General features: G+C 42.3%; 1 protein-coding gene across 2 annotated transcripts in view; it reads right to left on the reverse strand.

Moving 5' to 3' along the window:
• Window positions 1–14,123: 14,123 nt before the first annotated feature.
• The window catches only part of BRPF3 (bromodomain and PHD finger containing 3), a 72,434-nt gene continuing 63,215 nt past the window's right edge, over window positions 14,124–23,342 (reverse strand). For both annotated transcript variants that reach the window (XM_040337750.1, XM_040337749.1), the window contains exon 13: window positions 14,124–17,242. In XM_040337750.1, the coding sequence (XP_040193684.1) occupies window positions 17,056–17,242 (187 nt within the window). In that variant the 3' untranslated portion in view covers window positions 14,124–17,055. The remainder of the gene's footprint in view (window positions 17,243–23,342) is intronic.

Below are 23,342 nucleotides of genomic sequence, written 5' to 3' on the forward strand. Positions count from 1 at the left end.
TTGCGCCAACGATCAGCAGATCACTGGTGCCATGCAGATCTGCCAGTGTATCTGTGTGCCTGTACATGCAAGCAGATACACTGACAAGAAGAATGAACTACCACGGCGCTCCACAGAACAGTGGTTGTTCATTGAAAACTACAAGCCGACAGCCATGGGTGCGTTGGAATGAAAATCCCTGCTAGCTGTCAGATCAGGAAGGTGCGGTCGGTCTGTTCGCAACAAATTAAATCCTGAATATGGGTGTAACATGTAACACGTTATGAAAGGTGAACTTCTCCTTTAATCTCCATCAATGCAGACAGGGTCCTTTCATCCTTGTATTTTGCAATTACATCTAAAGATACTGCCAACATCTGCCTGTCCATTTTGGTTCTCTCCCCCCTTACTTCCCGGAGCCGTGGACGCAGCAGGATCCCGAAGGGGCGTCCAGGGCAGGGGAGGTTATTATGGGTCGCAGATTGGCCTTATATTTGCACTACCTACTTCCCAATGTGGTAATGGTTTGTGCCCACTTATTTTTATGTCACGGAATGTAAGGGTTCTATGTTTTGTGGATCGGGCTGCCCTTTGTCGGGTGCATGGTCAGACTTTGTTTACTTTGTTTATACTGGTCTAAAAAATACAATAAAAATGTATTGAACCTAAAGATACTGCCAAAGTTTCTCAAATATTTCACTTTTGGCAATGAAATTACGCAACTTAACTGACGCTAACTGGTATGTGGGAGTGCAACAATACCTGCTCCTTATGAGGAGACAGGTTTATTCAATTAGAATTTCTACACCAAGCTAATTATACTCCTCAGAGGCCCTCTACCCTACAGTTTAGGAACACTGCCTAAAATGTCAATCGGCAGTTGGTACATTCATATAGTCTGGACCTGCACCTATATACAATTTTTTATGTGACAATATTACTACCACTTACCATAAATATATATTTTTTTTTGCTGCCTTCTATGCTAGAAAAACAATACTGGCTAAATGGAAATCATTTTATTCCCCTACTCTTAAACTGTAGAGATCCACTGTTAATGCTGTTCTTCCCTTCTATAAACTTGCATACATGGGAGGTAACTACCCTAAGAAATTTAAAAGGATCTAGACTTGCTTGAGTGGAAGCCAGGCCCAACAATGTGATATGGTGCGAGACTCCACTATCTGTTGGCAACCTAACACCTATTTATATTCCATATGATGTCTGGTATGCTGAACTGATCCAAATTATATTCCCATTTTCTTTGCTCTACACTCCTGCCCTCTTTTTCCTTCCTCTTTTCCTTCTTCTTCAGTCGTTCTCAACTCCTTTTCTCAGGATCCACCAACAGGCCATATTTTAAGTATTACCTTGGGGAGATGCAGACTATAATACTGAAATAACTGAGCAGCAAATTACATCACCTGTGGCGTATTTCAGTTATCAAAACTGGCCTATTAGTGGGTCTTGAGGACAGGGGTTAAGAACCATTGCTCTTCATCTTCTCCTTCCCTCCTTTATCTCCATTATACTTGAGTAAACGTGTAATTCCCATCCTGTTTGGGCCCTATATCTTGCTGTAAAGGGGTTTGTTTCCTTTTGACTTTTTTTTGTAAGTATAATCTAGATTCTCAACACTTGGACTACATCTATACATTTTTGTTTTTTATGCATGTCAATTGAACTGCCCTCATTTGGATTTTGAAAGTGCTACAGATGCTCTTTGTTTTGTTCTTCTAAAATGCAATGAAGAACATCTGTTAAAAAAAAAAAAACAAATGCATTTATTATCATTGCACCTAAAATCTCCAAAGAGTGTTTTAAGGTAGGCATTGACACTCTTGGTTCACAGAGGGTCTTGAAAGAATCACATATTTGGTCAGCCTGACTAGTGGTGAGGCTGAATATGAAGCAGGAGAAATTTCCAATTTTTCTAGTTTCCAACATTTTGCTGGCTTTAAAGAGATAATAGGCCCAATTAGGAGGGTGGAACATTTAGAGGACCATTGCAATTGAAAAGCTGACACATAGCAGACCAATCTTGGGCCATACCAGTGAGAAACCTTAACGCTCTTCAGATGGGCACTAGGATATCAGGCTAATGTTCCATTTTAAAAGTTCTATAGGGGGGTGAGGTGGTCAGTGGTGCCACAGCCATGCAGTCCTGTTTGGTGTATTCCTCAGGGCCTAAAACGCATAGCTAAATCAGCTAGAAAAGTGTAGTCATATAGCAGTTGTAGAGGAAAAGCTATAGCCAGCTGTTGTGTGCACAGTCTCCCCACTTCCATGGCAAAGTGTTCCCTAGGAACATCTAGTGCACCAATGGTTACACCAACCGATCTGGGGAGAAATGGGCCAGGGAAGACTCAGTGAACACCACTGTAGTAGTTTTAACAGCGCTGGATCGAAGTTGTGCCACCAATTTGCAGGGTGGATTGCTCCATGCAGTGATCACTCTGTTAACAAGCATAGTACATGTGTCCCAGAAAGCAGAAAGAAAGGGTAATCTAGGTCGTCTTCCTACTCGCCAAAAGGAAAACAGCAGTACCCCCAAGGAATAGCTGTACCCTTAGAGAGGTGCATGAAATTTCAGACCATAGTGTGATACTGAGTTGCAGAGATCCTGAGCTGTAGAGAGCAAGTAGCAGAGTCTACTGTGAACCTTCGAGATTTGGTAGGGAATGCGGAAGATCACTCGTCTATATCAGTTATTCGCTAATGTTTGCGTGCAAGCAGTGGCGGTGCGTCCATAGTGGGCGCAGGCACGCCACCCCCTCTCTCTCCTGCACCCATCAATAAATACATTCATGAATTGCATGAATGTATGCATTGACGCCGGCGCTGCTGCCGCCCACTATGCAGATGGCCGGCCCCCTGGCGAGCGCCAGCCATCTGAATTACAGCGGTGGGTGTGTTTTGAAAGTACCTGTGGGCTGTATTCGGCTTCCAAATAGTTAACCATAGGGCGTACAGCCACACGCCTCTCAGCCAATCAGGTTCACCAGGTCTGGTTACCGGTAACCTGATTGGCTGAAGCGACATCGAGGGCGGGAGAAGACAGCAAGGGAGCGTGGAGGTCTGGAGGAGGATGGCAGACCCGAGAAAGGCAAGTGCCGGGGGCAAACTGGCGGTTTTTGTGGGGGCAAACTGGCAATTGATGGCATAGCACAGTGGTCACAATTGATGGCATGGCACAGTGGCTGCGTTTGATGGCACAGTGGCGACAATTGATGGCATGGCACAGTGGCGACAATTGATGGCACAGTGGCGACAATTGATGGCATGGCACAGTGGCAACAATTGATGGCACAGTGGCTGCTTTTGATGGGCAAACTGAGGCTGCAATTGATGTGTTTTTTTTTTTCGTTTGTTTGCGCCCCCCAAAAATTTTGAGCACCAGCCGCCACTGGGTGCAAGGGTACAAAACTAAGCATTCAGATGGCTATGGCAGCGAATTTCCAAACCTGGGGGTCTAATGCGATAACTACAGCAGCATAAAATATCAGTCTTGCTTCCTTAGGAGAACAAGCTAAACTAAAGCTGGCTGGCCGTGCAAGAGAATATATCCCACTAAAAAGGAGATAAGCCTTCTGGTTTCTTAGTGTACAACCTTCTAGTGAAAGAGATAATTCCGAGTGGTCAACTGTGTCCCCCAATGAACACAGAGAGAAATTTTAAAACCATAAAAATATTTGAAAGATCCGTTTATAAACGGATAAAAATGTACCCCTTATATTTTTCCTTTACATAGAGAAAATTAAGTAAACGTAAATAAAACAAAATACACAATAACTTATAATTTATGGTAACATTTATTTTAATATTCATAAAAAGACATTCACAATTTTACTTGCATTTATCTTATTTTAATAATCCATTAATAAATTTCATATATTTCACAACAAAACTAAACATTACATTTAAGCATATACAGTGATTTAAAATTGTACTAACCCCCCCCCCCCCACCCCCCAAGATTTGTTTAATAAAATGGAAACATGATGCTTTGAATTGAAGAAAAAAAAATTGACCTTCAAAAATAAATAAATAAATAAGATCCACCAGGTTGCGAATCCCCATATGATTGGGCAAGATTTTTTTTTACATTGGTGATGTTTCTATTGATTGAAAATGCAGTGATTTATATTTTCTTAATAAAAAACGGCTTTCTTTGGGAAATAATACATTAACAAACACGTTGCAGCCTTCCAATGATAATCTGAATATTAAAAGGCTAGTGACCCTCAATATAAAAACATAGAAGACATGAAATGACAGGACCAAAAAAAAAAGCATTTTTCAAAATGACCCTTTAAAAAAAAAAAAAAAAGTTTAAAATTTATCACAGATTTAGTGTAATAGATACATAGGCAACCACTGTAAATTGCACTTCACTGAACAAAGGGAAAGTGGTTTGACAGAAGTCTCCTGCAGTAATCAGCTAGTGTGCTCTTATGACATTTCTGATGAAAGTGGAGACCTGTTTATGTACACATGGCATTTCTGGATAGCTCCTAGCAGCAATTTGGTGCTCAGTATCCTGTGGCTGCCTTCTGGATCCTGAATTCAGTGTAATGTACTGCAGTAAAAGATTGCACTAGTTAGAGGAAAATGACATGTCTGCCACAAACAGGTTAAAATGCAGCTTTATTTTTGTACTTGTTATAAAAAATCTTTTTCTTGGGGTCCAATAAAGGGACAAAGCTTGATGACAGGGAAATAATAATTAGAGAAACTGATGTAGCAGAGTGTCATTGCTAAGGCTTGGTGTTACTTCACAGCCACCACTTAACCTTTCAGCTTTAAAGCAGAACGCCAACTAAAATCCGACATGTCTTCCTCATTTTACTAAATAAAAGTGTCATAGTTGCAGTCTAAGGGCCAGATTCACGTAGCTCAGCGGATCTATAGATCCGCTCGATCTACGTGAATTAAGATCCGCTCCCTCAAGTTTAGGGGGCAAGTGGCTAATTCACAAACCACTTACCTCCAAACTTGCGACGGCGGATCCTAAATCCGCCGGTGGAATTCAAATTCCGCGGCTAGGGGAGTGTACTATTTAAATCAGGCGCGTTCCCGCGCCGATTTAAATGCGCATGCGCCGTCTGGGGAATTTCCCGGCGTGCATTGCTCCCACTGACGTCGCTAGGACGTCAGTGGTTTCGACGCTTACGTAAACGACGTCCATCCGTATTCTAGAACGACTTACGCAAACGACGTTAACAAATTTAAATTCAACGCAGGAACGTCGGCTATACTTAACATTGGCTGCGCCTGATGAAAGCAGGGGTAAGTATACGACGGGTACGCCGCTACGGAAACGTCGTAAGAAGACTGCGTCGGGTCCGCGTACGTTCATGAATTTGCGTATCTCGCTGATTTACATATTATTTATCGTAAATCAGCGGGAACGCCCCCGGCGCCATTTTTAAATTGAAAAAAAGATCCGACAGTGTAACACAGTTACACCTGTCGGATCTAGCCCTATCTATGCGTATCTGATTCTATGAATCAGGCGCATAGATAGGACCAGTTTACGTCAGAGATACGATGGTGTATCTGTAGATACACCGTCGTATCTCTTTGTGAATCTGGCCCTATATCTCCAGGAGACACAAATAAAAACCCGATAGAGGTTCCAACTCTTCTACGCATTAAAGATTTCACTGGATTTCCATTTTAAATCACTTAAATGATAACTGACTGCAGTTACGTTGTAACTAAACCCAGGACCCCGCATTCACTATATCTGGTCTCCCACAGTACACAGAACATGGAAATGCAATTATTTTAGAAAATATAAAACTGCTAAATACCTTTTCACATCAGCAATCTTGTGACTTCTATCGGTGTCTGGTTAAAGCTTGTAGGAGGAGTTATGGATTCTGCTCTGCCTGTCCTAGGAGGCTGCATGACCCCTGACCCTCTGTCTGGACAGTGCTGATCGGCCCTGTGCTGAACACATGCACCCTCCCAAAAAAAAAAAAAAAAACTCTCTAGCAAAACTAAGCATGTGCAGAATGCCCCCAAGGCTCTGCACTATCAGAAGACGGATTAGGGACTGTGGAAGAAGGGGAGGATCAGAGAAAACAGTATCAGCACAAGGGTTGTATGCACTTGAAGACTAAAGTAAAGAAATAATGGCTTCTGAAATCATAATTTGATCTTTGAAGGCACACCCTCTGGCTAGACACGTGAATATATAAACTTAATTAAAATACTCATAGCAGCACAAACAATAAAATGTACACAAGCTTACCAAGTGCACAACTAAAGAAAAAATAAAGGTAGTGCATTAATAAAGAGATCAGATGCAGGCAGCCTAATTGTGCAGGAACAACAGTACAAATGAGGATGAGGATTGTTTTTTGTGCAACAGAAATATATAATTAAAGTGGTTGTAAACCGCTGGATGCCTTTTTTTTTTTTTTTAGACCTGCAAGATAAAGCCATAATGTGCTAGTATGCATTGGATACTAGCAAATTATGTGAAACATAACTGAAAACAAAGCATTCCAGCGATGCAATGTCATTGCTGGAGATCGCTTCCATCGTCACCCATCTTTCTTCCAGGTCCGCAGACTCCTGCTGTGTGACTGGCCGGAGCCACGATGACGTCACTCCCGTGCATGCGCGGGGGAGTCACCATTTACGGCACAGGATTTTGAAGGTGTGGCCCGGGTGGCCGTTTCATCAGAGCGCATGCGCTGATGACCTCACCGACTGCATATATAATAAATAGCTCCTAAATGGTGCACGTTTAGGAGATATTTACAGTACCTATAGGTAAGCCTTATTATGGGCTGTACTAAAGGTACAAGTAAAAGTTTCAAGTTTACAACCTTTCATCAAATGTAGTCTCATTTGTGTTGCATGTTCCAAAAAAAAAAAAAAAGCACTGGAAAGCTATAATCTATTAAAACACGTTGATCCATTTTGAGAAACAGCATACATTTCCTGCCCAACTGCACAGATTGTCAGTCTCCATAAATATTACACACATAATCTGGAAGAATTAAGATACAGCAGTTCTAGAGGCCAAAAACACAATATCACAGTAAAAATACTGAAACGCCCAATTGGAATTTTATTTCCAATCGGACAAGGTTTTAACTTATTTCAGGTGTTGAGATATAGGTATGACTAGAAGTATGACTTGGCTAGGGGTGTTTCAGACTGTAAAAATACGAAAGCTTTTATTCTGATGCATCTAGAAAATATTAAGCCAATTTCAATGGAAGGTTCAAATGGGCTTTAGGGCTGGATCACACCAGGAATCATACAGGAATGTGCTCTGCATTCCCGTGCAATTTGTATGTGATCCAGTGTGGTGCAACTTGAGCTCATTCATGCATGGACTACTTAAAAAAAGGCTAAGGCAGCAAAGTGTATCACACGGGAGTGCGCCCGCAAGCTAACCCCCTCGGGAGAGAGCTTCCCAGAGGGTGGTTAGCTGTTGCGGAAAGGAGCCGAGACAGAAGACCCCAAAAGACGAGGATCGGGGCCACTCTGTGCAAAATAAACTGCACAGTGGAGGCAAGTATGGTATGTTTGTTATTTTAAAAAAAAAAAATCCACATTTACAACATTGGGGAACACACTATGGGGAACACACTATAAGAAAATCGGGCAAACGATCGTCCGATTTTCCTCGTTGTTTCACAGCAAATCGGAACCGATAAACAAAAATCCCTACAAAAATTATTGTATGACAAATTATTTATTTTTTTTGTTTATGGTTTATGATCATGCTCAGTCTCTTTTCTGAATTTACGAATATGGTACACATTAAAACGAAAATCGTTCGTTCTGTTCTCGTACAAGAAAAATTTATGGAGTTTGTCCCTTCGGGAATTTTCGTATGCAAAGTTGGAATCGGCTGTCGAAAGTTGTGTACGCGCTATACGAAAATTCTTTGGACAAAAATGTTCACCCGGTTTTCTTAGTGTGTACGATGCCTTTTGCCTGAGTTGACACGTAACGCTCCTGGAACACAGTGATGTTTACTGTATGCAGCATACATTTTATACAGTGCTGGCAGCAGCTGCAATTCTTAGTAATAGAAATAGTTTTTTTGGGGAAAGCTTGACCCAAACTATTTAAAAGTAACAAAAAAACGAGAATTAAAGTGGATATAAACCCTCACATACACCCAGTGAAGTGAACAGCCTCAGATTATACACAGGATGAACCAAATCTCCCTACATAAGTTTTACTTGCATATCTGCCGTCTTCAGCTTTATATATTCTTTAAAAAGTGAAGATCATGTTATAGATTTTCTCTTCTTGTTCAGCACTGAAAGTGAAGTCTGGGCACACAGCCAAGACAGCCGATTGGAGAAAGGGCACCCCCCCCCCCCTCCACATAGACAGAGACTTGCAGAGCTGTACTGTGATACTGTGAATAGACACGCTCCCTGCTAATCTATTTATAGCAACCTCCCTCTACAGAATTTTAAGGCTTGTTTTATCATGGTTGACAGAGAACTCGTCAGAAGTTATCATGCTGATAACAGAGATACGAATCAGCAGAAAGACATGGGATTTAGTGCTTTGAAGAAACATAAGGAAACTCTACAGGATATACGAGCTTAGGTCTAATTTTATGAATCAGGTTTACATCCACTTTAAGGCAGACTAGACTAAAGGCAGAGCCAGAACTAATGGAAGTAAATTCTCACAGCCTGAAACCCCAGGAAACATAATGAACCAGGGAAGTGATTCAGCCCACCTGACACCCCCCTGATATATTACTTCCCAGTGGATGACCCTTTCATTTTAAGGAAGAACGCCACCCAAGAATGGGTAGATGTCAAAAGATTGATCGCCTGCTACCTCTTTGTATCTATGAGGACCCCAGCCCATTGATCTCCCTGTCATAGCTCTGAACTTACAAAACAGTTCTCCATAGACAGTTTTCTTCGTGACATAGTTGTGCTATTTTAGTATGTCCAGAATTATAAATTTTCAATATTTTTATTGAGAAAGTGGTTGACAAAGCGCAATAGCCTAGCATATTCACATAATGATAAAATAAAACCACAAATGAACTTTAGAATTTAAAAATGTGACAGGCATTTATCAGGTAGAGTGCTGTACTGCATGAACTGTTGCCTATTAAAGTGGATGTAACCCCTTACATATACCCAGCGAAGTCAACAGCCTCAGATGATACACAGAGACCAAACAAATCCACCTACACAAAAAGTTTTACTTGTTTATCTGCAGTATTCTCTTCCCCACATCCCCTTCAAAAGTGCAGAATTGGGATAAAATGCTTCTGTATCTGTGAAGATCACAGATAAGGGGGTGGAGAGCTGCATTTAGAGCTTTGTACACAGTGTGTGAGAGCTGACTGGAGGAAAGAGACAAGCCTCACTACACACACGACATAGGAACCAACAAAGGATACAGAGCTGTGTTCTGAACTTTCTCCCCCATCTCATGTGTTGGGAAAACTCAAGGTGACCCATGCTGATAGCAGAGGAACAAAGCAGATACTGAGGCTCCATGCACACTGGCTTAAAAAGCGCTGCTTTTACAGGGGTTTTGTGTTTTGCCTGTAGAAGCAGCTCAATGTTCTCCATACACATTAGGACCATTACAGGCATATTTTGAGCACAGCGTTTAGAAGCAGGAAAAAAAAATTCTGGTCTGCGTTTTTGATTGGAGATTTCTGGCATAAAAAAGCAAAATTCTCCTAAACTGTGTACAAAAACATCCTATATGAGCTTTTTTTTTTGTCAAGGGAACTGCCATTTTTTTAAGCTCATTGTGTGCGGAGCCTTAGAGCTTTGGAGATAGACAAGTAAACACTACAGATATGCGCTTTGTTCAGATTTCATGACTGAGGTTTACAACCACTTTAATTGTTCATATAGTATAGCAATAATGAAAAAAATCGCTGAAAAGGCGAAAAGGGGTGGAAGTTCAGTGACCGAGACTGTGGAATCCTGACTGCTCTGTAATCTCAGCTAAGCGCCTGTAATCCCATTTTTAAATTGTGTATGCATTACTGATTTTATTATATCAAATGAATCTCTAACCAGTGCACTCTGTCCACCTTCTTGTTCTGTAGCATACTGAGAGCTCCACTTTGATCTTTTAGAAGGTTATAGTAGAAGTCCACCCTAACACTAAAATCCCTGCATCTACACACATCCACGATCTAGCCTTGTAAAGAAGAAAATAGAATACATACCTTTTTGAAGCCGATCTGACCCGATTCCCACGCTGAGCTGTCAGCCGTATTTTTCGCTCCGTAAGACGCACCCCCCCCCCCCATCCAAAAATGAAGGGAAATGGAGCGAATATTTACCAGCAGAGACGCCGATAGGGGGATCGTTGTGGTGGTAGAACGATGCCTCGTTCAGCTCTTTGCACCAGCTGAAAGCCTGTTTCTCCCCCGCCTTCAGCTGCTAGAGGCAGAAAAACGCAATGTATTGTTCTGTAATTAACCCCCACAGGTTCTGCATTCACATGTAAATGCCGCCCACCTAGAGGATGTAAACCACATACAGGTGAGCATAGGGGGCATGTAGAGGTAATCAAAGAGGGTGGTTTGAGGTGCAGAGTTGAATGGGAAGGAGGGGTTGGAGTGCAGAGGTTACCAGAGTAGGGGTTTGTGGGACAGAGGTTAGCAGATGTTGAGTTAGAGGAGCAGAGAGATGGGGGGTTACTGTAAATACACCCTTTACATCGCTGGTCAGTGTAAATGTCTGTTACATTAGGGATCAGTGTAGGGTGCCCCCTTACATTGGTTGTCAGTGTAGAAATAGTATTCGGTTATATTTTATTAAATATTTTAGTACACCATTTGGTTCAAAACATTTTTTTTTGTTTTCCTCCTCTAAAACCTAGGCGCATTTTATGGTCAGGTGCATCTTATGGAGTGAAAAATCCAGTAACAAATTTCTTCTTTATAGGGCTAGATAGGTTAATGGATGTCTGTAGATGCAGGAGTTTTAGTGTTAGGGTGGTCTTACACTTTAATGACATTCCACTGGTAACACACCTAAAGTATCAGTAATCTAAAAGAAAAAAAAAAAGTAAAAAGAAAACATTTTTTAACCTTTGGCCTGCTAAACCTTTCATTGCACTCCTTGTGCAAATCGTCTTAAAAATATTTACGGTAAAGTGACAAAAAACCTGTTGTAACTGCTAGCTTGTCTTCCTAGTGCGACTGCTACCTGCGGGATCTCTACTTGCCGAGTTATGCTGCCATTATGCATTTTATCAAAGCCGTGGCAGGGCATCCTCCCTTGAGTGTAAAAAACACATCAAAGGCTGTAGGCAGTTCTTTTCAATTTACTGACATGGGAGCCTTGCTGTTTTATGATTGAATACCATTACAGCAGCATGAAATGCTGCGTCTTTTTGGTACCACCCACAGGCTTAAGCACTCCTGATCTGAAGACTGAAATTTTAATAACATGACTGCTGCAAAACAGGAAAAAAAGATTTACAAAATCTTTTTCAGGCTGGGTTCACTCTGGTGCATTGCGGGAAATCATGTGTGCATTTCTGCATCGCACCTAAATCCCCGGCGGTTCACACTGACATCTGTGAACCGCTGCGGGTGTCAATGTAAAGTTAATGACACCCCCAGATCGGTTTGCAGTGCGAACTGTGAAATGGTACAGGAATCGGATCGCATGGGTGCGATTCCAGTGCGGACCAAAAAAAAGGGCCCTGCACAATTTTGGTGCGAATGCAATGTGATTTCAGCCATACCATTTTTATGGCTGAATGCGCATTGCACACACATCGCATGTGATTGGCACAGCAATGTCTGTGGACGCACACGTGTGAACCCAGCCTCAGTCTTTGATTAATAAATATAAGCACTATTCCTAATCTCCGTAAATGCCACAAGTGCGGACTTACCTAGCTGATTTACCAGTTTCATAGATTTTATATGATCATGCGCGTTTGAAATCCTTGATCCCATCAGAGATATACATGCACTTTGAAAGTCTACTTATGGCCTGAACACATCCAAGAATATATATATATATATATATATATATATATATATATATATATATATATATATATATATATATATATATACACACACATATATACATACACACACATATATACACATACATACATATATACACACACACACACACACACATATATATATATACACATACACACACATCTATATATCATGCAATTAACATAAGGATGAGAAAGTGACATGAAGCAGCAACAGCGGGGCAGGCTCAGGCAGTGCAGCGGGGCTGTGACAGGGCAGGGAGAGCCCGGAGAGGCGAGGTGTGACAGGGTGTGGGGGTGCTCAGGCCAGGTGTGGACCGTACCACTACCCGTGTGACACCCAGAGCCGGCCGTCGAACTGACAGAGCAGAGCAGGAGGAAAAAAAAAAAAAAAAGTTGGTCCTAGCAACCAATCATTAGCTTGTCAATATGAAAAATTAACTACAGCAGTTCCTGCCCTCTGTTCAGCGATGCGCCGTCTCTCCCTCTGCATGATTAAGGTAGGAAGGGGCAGAGCTGGGGGGGGGGGGGTCTGTGTAACATGCAGGGGGTCAAGAGCTGTGGGGGGGGGGCCTGTGGAACCTAAAGGGGTCAAGAGGTGCCGGATGCTGCGTAATGTAAAGGGGTCCAGAGGTGCAGGGTGCTGTGTATCGTAAAGGGGTCCAGAGGTGCGGGGGGCTGTGTAACGTAAAAGTGTCCAGAGCCGCAGAGTGCTATGTAATGTAAAGGGGTCCCGAGGTGCCGGGTGCTGTGTAACGTAAAGGGGTCCAGAGGTGCAGGGTGCTGTGTAACGTAAAGGGGTCCAGAGGTGCAGGGTGCTGTGTAACGTAAAGGGGTGCAGGGTAACGTAAAGGGGTCCAGAGGTGGGGGGTGCTGTGTAACGTAAAGGAGTCCAGAGGTGCGGGGTGCTGTGTAACGTAAAGGGGTCCAGAGGTGCGGGGTGCTGTGTAACGTAAAGGGGTCCAGAGGTGCGGGGTGCTGTGTAACGTAAAGGGGTCCAGAGCTGCGGAGTGTTATGTAATGTAAAGGGGTCCAGAGGTCCCGAGTACTGTGTAATGTAAAGGGGTCCAGAGGTGCAGGATACTGTGTAATGTAAAGGGGTCCAGAGGTGCGGGGGGCTGTGTAACGTAAAAAAAGTCCAGAGCTGCGGGGGGCTGGGTAACGTAAAGGGGTCCAACGCTGCGGAGTGCCGTGTAATGTAAAGGGGTGCAGGGTGCGGTGTAATGTAAAGGGGTCCAGAGGTGCAGGATTCTTTGTAATGGAAAGGGGTTCAGAGATGCAAAGTGCTGTGTAATGTAAGAGGGTCCAGAGCTGCGGGAGGCTGTATAATGTAATGGGATTCAGAGGTGCAGTTGTGGAGAGGGGGTACACAGTAGTGACAAAAATATTGGGGGGGAAGCAGTGGGCACAGTGGGGTGTTTTTAAATCTTAATGTGGGGGATGCCAGATATAGGATCCGCCCCAGGTGTCAAATGCTCTAGGTACGCCCCTGGTGGCAGCTATGCCCTCTATTGCCCCGGCCACTGATCTAACGTCCCAACTGCAGTTCTGTTTCAGCAAGCGGGCACGTAAACCACGCCCCTGCTCACTGAAGTGGGAAGACCTGGAAGTCTCAGACACCAGTCTGAACTGTTCACTGCTGATTCGTTTTCCAATGACAGGCCTGCTCTTCCCAAGCTCCGCCCACACACACACACACACACACACACACACACACACGGCTTCCACCACCTCCATTTCCCCTGGCATTGCAGGAAATATAGTGCGGTTTCTCTGCGTGGATGTGACGTGTAGACATTCCGGGGCCCGGAAGAAGCACATTATTTTGAGGGACATGATGACATGACTGGGGCAGAAAAGCCATTATTACATGAAAAGTGAGTCAATTTCATTACCACTTTCTCAGCAATCTAGTAGAGATTGGGGAAAGGGATCTGGAAATGCAAAGATAACAGAACCTTAGAGTTCTTTACAGATAAACTTTAGTTTGAATGAACGGAACAAAAATACTACGCACAGTGACAGAATAAAAAGTACATAAATAGATAAAAGCTGTGTCTTAAGTTCTTTTTTAAGGGCTACTCTAAGGCATGTATGAGGATCAATTTGCAATTGTAATTTGAAAAAAAAAAAAAAAAAAAAAAAAAAAAAACTGATAATGTCAGTCAGTTATAGTTCTCACAGACGTGATTATGTTTCTTTCCCTTTGAAGCTCAAAACAAAATGGTGCTTAAAAAACGCCCGAGATCATGTTTTGAGGCATGAAAAATAAAAGCATAGCTTTTTCTATTACAGTGCATCGACTAGAAGCTTTACTTTGGGACATTGAGGTATTTAATATTTAGTGCTGCCTGGGCCATTTTTTAGAGTTCATTTAGGAACATAGGATTTGGGCCCCATTCACACCTGCATGTTTTTTCGCATGACAGCACAGGGCAGCCCACTTACTTGAATAGACTACCCTACAAGCAACAACACGGCAAAGTAGACCACTAAGCATTTTGCTGTGCTCCAGTTTGTGTGTTTTACAGCGTTTACAAGCCATGTTTGGGGTGCCACCAACAATTGCACTGCAAGTGCAATACAACCTTTCTGCAGGTGTGAATGGGGCCTTAGAGACAATTGTGTTATACTTCAGCATACAGAAGGATTTGGACACTGTCAAAAAGAGGGGGGGGGGGGGGGGACAAAAAAAAACTTGAACATCATAAACCGTCAGGGACATTTGGGACACAAGATCTTGACTGTGAGAGAGCCAATGGAGCATCTACCAGGAGTCTGGTCAGGTGGAGTACCAAATCCGCCTGGGATTAGGAGAAGTAGTGGGAAGCTGCTACTTCACACTAAATGATGGGAACAGAAGCGTGGGAGACACTTCCCTAACCTACGTTGACCATCAAGCTGTCCTTCAGAATTAACCCTTTCCCGCGGTAAACGAATGAAAAATAGGCATAAGATCACCCAGTCTTAAAAGTTAGGCAACTCCTGAGGCTAAGCCCACACAGCTTACTTAAAAAGCGAGTTATTTGAGACTGGGCCACACCAGCAGCTATTTCATGGCTCTGGACCTGGAAAGTATTCTATGGCTAACACAGTACACCGAGGTATGGAAAGCGCCTCAACGAGGAGTCCAGAGCCCTAAGGACAAATTTAAGGCTAGTCCCACTGGATTGGGTTCAGGTACTACCTCCAAAGTTACTGAGGATCCAGGTAGCTGCGTATAGAGACCATCTCGAGCAGGAAAAACTTGAGTACAGAAGCAGTACAGAAAATACGTCCATTATCCTAGGACACTAGCAAGAAAAACTGAGGCATGCTGGGAATGGGAGGGATTACATTGGTTGGCCGCTGTTTTGTTTGTTTGCCAATAGCCAAATCCTCCTGTAGGTAGCAGTCATCTGTGTCTTTCAATGAAGACAGACAAGCAATTTTATTCTTTTAGGAATTGGTCAATGAAAAAGGTCCCCTCCCACCACTTCTCCCCAACTAAAAATCACACATATATGTTTGCTTAATCCTATGGAATTAATAATAGACAGCAGCCATGTGCATACAGATGATTGCCAAAGCCTGGTAATCAGGTATTCTATACCATGTCACAGACAGAATATAGAAATCAATCTGCATTAAAAAAGAATTTAAACTGACTAAAATAGACAACAAAGGCTTGTACTGTACACTGAATCCCTAAAAAGCTGAAATACCACAAAAGCCATGTTGACTGCATTTTATCTTCCAAAGATATTTATACTGTTATGAAAATAGACATATGTTTAAAAGACAGAAAGGTCATTTTTATTGCACTCAATTTCTGTTTTTCTGCAAACTGCTTCTTGGTTTGCTAGAAATGGAACTGCTATGTATAAGAACCTTACATGGCACATACACGAGACTCAGTTTAAATCATGTAGCTGTAAATCAACTACAAGACCATGCACAGACTAGGCTCTAAACGGCCTCCCCCCATTACAAATATACCCAACACAGCATATGACGTAAGAAAATCCGGTTTAAACAGTCTACTGAAAACTGATATTTGGTATATGGTATAGTATTGCTGGCGAGTTCATTTACCAACTTGTTTAATCTTTCTTTTGGGGAATCTATTTCTGAAGGCTCTTTGCTGAAGATCCCGAACTGTACCACCACAGCTAGGAAGTCTCATTCCTTTAGCAAGACAAGTTTCAGAGACCCTGAAAAAAAATCTTAATAATCCTTAAAGAATAAATATTAAACGGGAAATGCGAGAACATCCTGTAATGGCAGGTGAAGCTGAGAACCAATAGACTTCCCCAAGAAATAATGGTTGATTAAACCTAGCAGCAAGTATCCAATACTAAAATATACGTTTTTGGTGGCTTAATGATTTCAAAGAAAGTCTTTCCACCACACGAGACTAGTATTTTTGGAGTTTAAGCCACTAACTTTGTGATATTGATAAATGATCTTTCTAAATACTCGGCAAAACCACAGGACACAAACCTCTGAAAACTCTGTATTCATTTCACAATTATAATTTAGATATAATCTTTAAACATTATTACTAATATATAAAAGTATCAATTACATTTAATATTTTTTTTATTCTTTTTTTTTTAAGAAGCTATTATGTTTAGCTTGTTGGAACCAGCCATAACTCTTTAAATGTTATAGTTTCCAAAACAGAAATAAAACCAAATTATCTCTAGGATTCAAAATACACTAATTATTTGGTTTATAAAGTGGGTAGATCTTTTATGTCGTGTCTAAAAGCTAAAATGAAAGCAAATCAAATTACACATATTGGTCAATTTCTAATTCATACCAATAGCACACAAGTGAAAAAAATATAAAAACCTCTAATATTTTGTTTCCCATATGTGGGTGTAGGGTTTAAAACAACATGCTTGGATCAGTTCGATTTGGCACAATCAACAGATATAACGCTCACTATTTTAAATGCTTATTGTCTTCTTAGGCAGTAAGATGAAGAACTTCAAACAGTAAAATTCAAAAATTACTACCAAGATTCAGAATATAATCTACTGTTGGAAAGTGCAACAATATCTTCCATTACCGATTTAAAAGGGATTAGTATAGGTAGTTTGTGGTAATAAATAGGTTTCTACCCCCAACACGATTCAAATGGGTCCTAGCTCGATCATAAGCCACCTGTACAGACTTGCGAATGCTTGGCTTTCGGCCTTCCATCATTTTCAGCTTGTCAACGGTATCATCAACTCCCAAAGGTAAAAGCTTGTCACTGGGAAGCCACTGCCTAAAGCCAAGACAAATAATACCATATTAGTTATAAAAAGAACACCCAACAATGTGACTAGCCTTAGGCGATACTCAGAGATTAAACACATCTTCCTACATAAGTCGTTCTTATTTATCTTTAGTACTCTCTTCTCTGCAACTATTCAAAGTGCACAGTTTAACCAGCATTTCTGAGCATCAAGAAGTAGGGATCTGAAGTCACAACACTGCACAGCATACAGTGAGGGGAATAAAGTATTTGACACCCTGCTATATTGTACGTTGCACTGACAAAGAAATGATCAGATTATAATGGTAGGTTCATTTTAACAGCGAAAGACAGAACAAAAACATCCAAAAAAAATGCATTTAAAAAAAGTTATAAATTGATTTGCATTTTAATGAGTGAAATAAGTGTTTGATCCTCCATCAATCAGCAAGATTTCTGGCTCCCAGGTGTCTTCTATACAGGTGAAATACTACCTCAGAAACATACAATGGACTTTGTCTGCACTGAGATACACATGGTTAAAAGGAAATCCACCTAATACATTCGCCACTCAAACCTTGCTGGGTGGTCTATGGTACGGCGGACCCAACAAGATTTTACCTTGCGGCAAATGTATTAGGCGGATTTCCTTATCAAACGGCGATTTCATGCAGCTATCCAACTACTGGAGGGATAGGGAGTTTCAGACGTATCTAGGTTCTGGTTAATACATAGGACCTGTACTGCAAAACTACGTCACTTACCCTTTGCCATTTCTTGATGTGTACCAACTATTGATGGGCCTTGGTTAATCAATACCCCTATCCCTACGGACTATTTTAGTTATTGGTGACATTTTCCAGTTTCCCTTCTCCTGGACATCCTTTTGTGTTTTTACAGGTTGGCCTCAACTATTCTGGATATATTAATATATGCCTAAGTGCCTTAAGAAGCGCCGATTCGCGCAACATGTAGAGCTACATTATGCCATACCAACCTACACCAAGCCTGATGGAACATTATTAAATTGCTCCCACTACCATTCAGGATACATTTTTCATGTAATTGGTGGTGTGACCTATGTCTAATAGGCAATATTCATATTGTGGTCTCTTTTAGAAATGTGCGTTTACTTTTTTAATTTTTTTTACTTTTTTGTAAAATAAAAGATGCTTAACTTTTAACCATGTGTATCTCAGTGCCTACAAAGTCCATTGTATATTTCTAAGGTATGTAAATATGGGGGGACCAATGCGCAAAACCAAACCTAACCTAAGGGCATATAGGGCCGCTTAATCATAGGTATGATTAAGCGGCGTCGATCAGCCGCGCAACTGCTGTTTACAGAGATTTTAACTGTGAGGCCGGGTACTCACGACCAAACATGTATGGTGAAAGCGGTCCGTCGGACCGTTTTCACCATACATGTCTGCCAGAGGGCTTCTGTACGATGGTTGTACACACCATCGTACAGAAGTCCGCGCGTAAACAATACGCGGGGCGTGTCCGCGGTGTCGCCGCGTCGATGACGCGGTGTCGCCGCGACAATGACGCGGCGACGTGGGCGGCCCGCCTTTAAAATGCTACCACGCATGCGTCGAAGTCATTCGACGCATGCGAGGGACGGCGGGCGCCTGGACATGTACGGTAGGTCTGTACTGACGACCGTACATGTCCGAGCGGGCAGAATTCCAGCGGACTGTTTTAAAACAAGTCCAGGAATATTTGTCTGCTGGGAAAAGGCCCGGCGGGCAAATGTTTGCTGGAATTCGGCCCGCTCGCGCCCACACACGACCAAACATGTCTGCTGAAACTGGCCTGCGGGCCAGTTTCAGCAGACATGTTTGCTCGTGAGTATGGGGCCTTAGTGTTACTGTTTTGTTTATTAAACCTTACCCGTACATACTACACCATGGAGTCTGCTTTTTGCTTTTATTGATGGTCTGGATGGTCTGTGGACGTGTGCCGGAAACAAGCTGGGCTGTCTGGGATCCATTGTTTAAAACCTGCTGGTCTCCATTGTTTCTACATTCAGGCTTGAATAGCCTTCATTGAGGTGAGAGGCTAGTGTGGGCCTCGCCGGTAGTCTTAGTGCCAAAGAAGGATGGGACAACCCGCTTCTGTGTAGATTACCGGCGCCTCAACGACAAGACAGTTACGGACGCCTATCCGATGCCACGGATGGACGAGCTGCTTGACCGTATCTCTGCAGGGAAGTATCTGACCACAATAGACCTATGCAAGGGATATTGGCAGATTCCTCTAGCAGAAGATGCCAGACTCAAGTCGGCCTTCATCACCCCGTTCGGCCTATACCAATTCCGGGTTATGCCGTTCGGGATGAAGAACGCCCCGGCCACCTTCCAACGGATGGTGGATCAGTTACTTGGGGGTCTCCAGAGCTTTGCATGCGCTTATCTGGATGACATCGCCATCTACAGCGATACATGGGAAGCGCACCTAGAGCACGTAGGGGTAGTATTGGATAGGATCAAGGGGGCCGGGCTGACCCTGAAACCCGACAAATGTCATTTGGGTATGGCAGAGGTACAATATTTGGGCCACCGAGTAGGATGTGGTAAGCAACGGCCGGAGCCGGCCAAGATCGAGGCCGTTGCCAATTGGCCCACTCCCCACACCAAGACTCAAGTCATGGCTTTCTTGGGCACAGCCGGCTATTACAGACGCTTTGTACCCGACTATAGCGCCCTGGCCAAACCCCTGACCGACTTGACCAAAAAGAAGCTACCCTGACAAGTCCTGTGGTCCCCGGAATGCGAGGTGGCTTTCCAAACCCTAAAGACTGCTCTGGTTAATGCTCCGGTGTTGGTTACCCCAGATCCTAACAAAAGATTTATTGTCCACACAGATGCTTCAATGTTTGGACTGGGGGCAGTACTAAGCCAGATCGGGGAGGATGGAGGAGAGCACCCGGTGGCATACCTGAGTCGGAAGCTGTTGCCAAGGGAGGTCAGTTACGCCACCATTGAAAAAGAGTGTTTGGCCTTGGTATGGGCACTCAAAAAGCTCACACCTTACCTTTATGGCCGGGCTTTCACTCTCATCACCGATCACAACCCCTTGGTGTGGCTTAACCGGGTTTCAGGGGACAACGCCCGTTTGCTACGCTGGAGCTTGGCCTTACAGCCCTATGACTTTACGATTCATTATCCCCCAGGCAAGCAAAACGGGAATGCTGATGGATTGTCACGCCAAACGGAGTTAACCTCGGACTAAAAGCTCTGAACCCGTCAACCCTACTGGACCAGGGAAGGTCCAACCGGGTTTGCCGGAGCAGGGAGAAAAAGGGGGGCCATTGTGAAGGACTTTTTACCTATATGCTTCAGGTTAATCCTCCCTGCTTGTTTAAGGCTGTTAATGGTATTTACCCTTCTGCAGCCAGTCCTGTTTCAAATGTTAATTGTTCTAGCCCTGTGTTTACTGTTTACTGTGATTAGATAAGTGGCTCATGTTAATTATGCTGATTGCTTCATTGTGGTAATTATCTCTATATGCGGAGCCGAACCGGCTAGATACTGATTAGTTCAAAGAAATATCTTTATTTCAAGGGAGCTGTATTGAAGACCCCCCACTGTATAAGGGGGGGCGGAGATTTGTCATTGTAACAGTTGTAACCACATATAAGCTCTGTTTTTTTACTATTAAAAGTCTGTGTTGTTCCAGCCTTAAGCCTTGGCTCATGTATGGATGCTTCTGTGATTTCTTTTATGGGAAGAAGGGACTGTTTGACGGGGATATCATACCAATACCGTCACAGCTAGGATTTCTCTAAGTTTGATCTGCACTACTACACGGAAGGATCGTGCATTGGATTGCAGCATCGATCAAGCACTTTTTGCACTTTGTTGGAAATTATTAAGCACCTTATTCTATCAAGCACTTTATGAATATATTTATTCATTTATTATCATTTTTCACCTTTAAACACAAAGTTTTTTGTCTTGAACTATATGTTTTCACTTGAACATTATTATTTACATTTATTGGCACTAATAGAGGTGCAATTTTTTTATGCATGACTTTTGGAATATTTATTCATTTTTTCACTTTCACCTTTTACATTATATTCGGTGTTTATTTAATATTTATTGTATATCATTAATTGTTTTACACATTATTTATATGACTTACATTTTTGTTTGAGTCATAAACTGTTGGATTTCACTTTCATCAATATTCACTAGTTCCATCCTCCACATCACAATTGATGTGGGAGGAGTCTTGGAGGAAGTAGGAGTGGAACATAATTTATTGAATACTGGACCATCATCACACGTTACTGTATTTATTACTACTTAGTTCGTATATTTGCAAGCGCTACTACACCCCCCCCTTTTATACATATTTCTAAGGTAGTATTTCAATTAGGATGCAGTACATTTTTATTAAAATAAAAGCATGCTCTCGCATGGATATGTAGTAGATACACCATGTAATTTTTGCCTACAAGACACACTGCAGTGCTAAGTGCACAGGCTGTTCTGAAAGCACACATAACAGTCATATATGAAAGAATGGGATTTAGACCTAAAATACATTTTCATGCAGCAAAATGCGTGAGTTTTGCTGCAATGAAATATACAAGTGTAAATACAGCATTAAACCTATTTTGTAAACAATGTGAAAAACTAAACAGGAAAAGCTCCTTCAAACTATAAAACATTGAACTGCAACTCATGCATTATTCTGTGTTGAAGCACATTACGTTAGGCAGCCCAGTGAAAATAAATGAGATTATGGTTTGGACAACTCAATGCAATCAAAATGACCTCTCTCCCCAAACATCTAAACCACTTGAGTATTGCCAGGATTGTCATCCAAGCACTGAAAAATATAATACAGAAATGTATCTGGAGCTCTACACAACCCAGGGTAAATATTGCCATAAGTTATATGGCAGCATGGGAATTCCACTATTACTAAGGTCCTATGAAGTAGCACACATTGCTCCATTACCATTAGCATGCTACCCGAGAAAATCCTATCTGGATCCTTCTTGACACAACTGAAGGTGATCATATTGCTCTCTCGTCTTTACTCTGGTTACCAACACACCTATGACCATACAACCCTCTCTAGTTTATTCTGGGCTACCATACAATATTCAGTGAGCTAAATTTCTTCTCATTTACCTCAACTAAATCTAGTAAAATGTCCCTTGTTCCCTCTGGAAATACACCAAAAAGGAAAACTCTGCGCTCCTGAAAGTTCACCAATTATAAATCCACTTAATGTTTGTGAAGAAAAAAACATACATTAACACTTTAATTTTCGGAAGATCCAGTCCTTTATATGGTTAAAAAAGGGAAAGTTTCCACAATGTACACAATATAATAAAAAAAGTATAAAAAAAAAACTTTCCAAATGTCTGCATCAGACCAGCACCCTCTTCAGACTTCAAATGGTTAAAGCTTGCGGTTTTAGTTTGTGGGCTGTCTAGCAAGACATCATTAGTGCAAATGGTGAGCACAGTACATTACCCAGCCAGATGTACACATCGATCGAATGTCCTTCTCCTGGCTGATGTAACAATGTCCGGGATCCTAAGCTCTCTCCTATGCGGGTATGGAAGCTTCACAGACCCGATAAATGTGACTGCTGGAGACACAGGGTGGATCAGCCTATCAGAAAGGACGCTCTCCCTGGGTGAACATGCAAGCGTCCCACGTCTGAGACACTGTTTCAGTAAACCAGCTGTACTGCAGGGAGAAGTTTAGGCGCCCTCCAGTGGGCAAATTGCAGTATGCGCTTGTTGAAAAATCAACAGCGTTGCATGGCGATTAAAATAATCGGATATAAAAGTTCTTATGCATGAATAGGATCTTCCATCATAAAAGGGGGATATTAAGAGGGGTCCTAGACGACGCGTTTCGCCCTTACAAGAGCTTTGTCACAGGACTGTGACAAAGCTCTTGTAAGGGCGAAACGCGTCGTCTAGGACCCCTCTTAATATCCCCCTTTTATGATGGAAGATCCTATTCATGCATAAGAACTTTTATATCCGATTATTTTAATCGCCATGCAACGCTGTTGATTTTTCAACAAGCGCATACTGCAATTTGCCCACTGGAGGGCGCCTAAACTTCTCCCTGCAGTACAGCTGGTTTAC

This window comes from Rana temporaria, chromosome 2 (genome assembly GCF_905171775.1).
Source record: "Rana temporaria chromosome 2, aRanTem1.1, whole genome shotgun sequence".
NCBI lineage: Eukaryota > Metazoa > Chordata > Amphibia > Anura > Ranidae > Rana > Rana temporaria.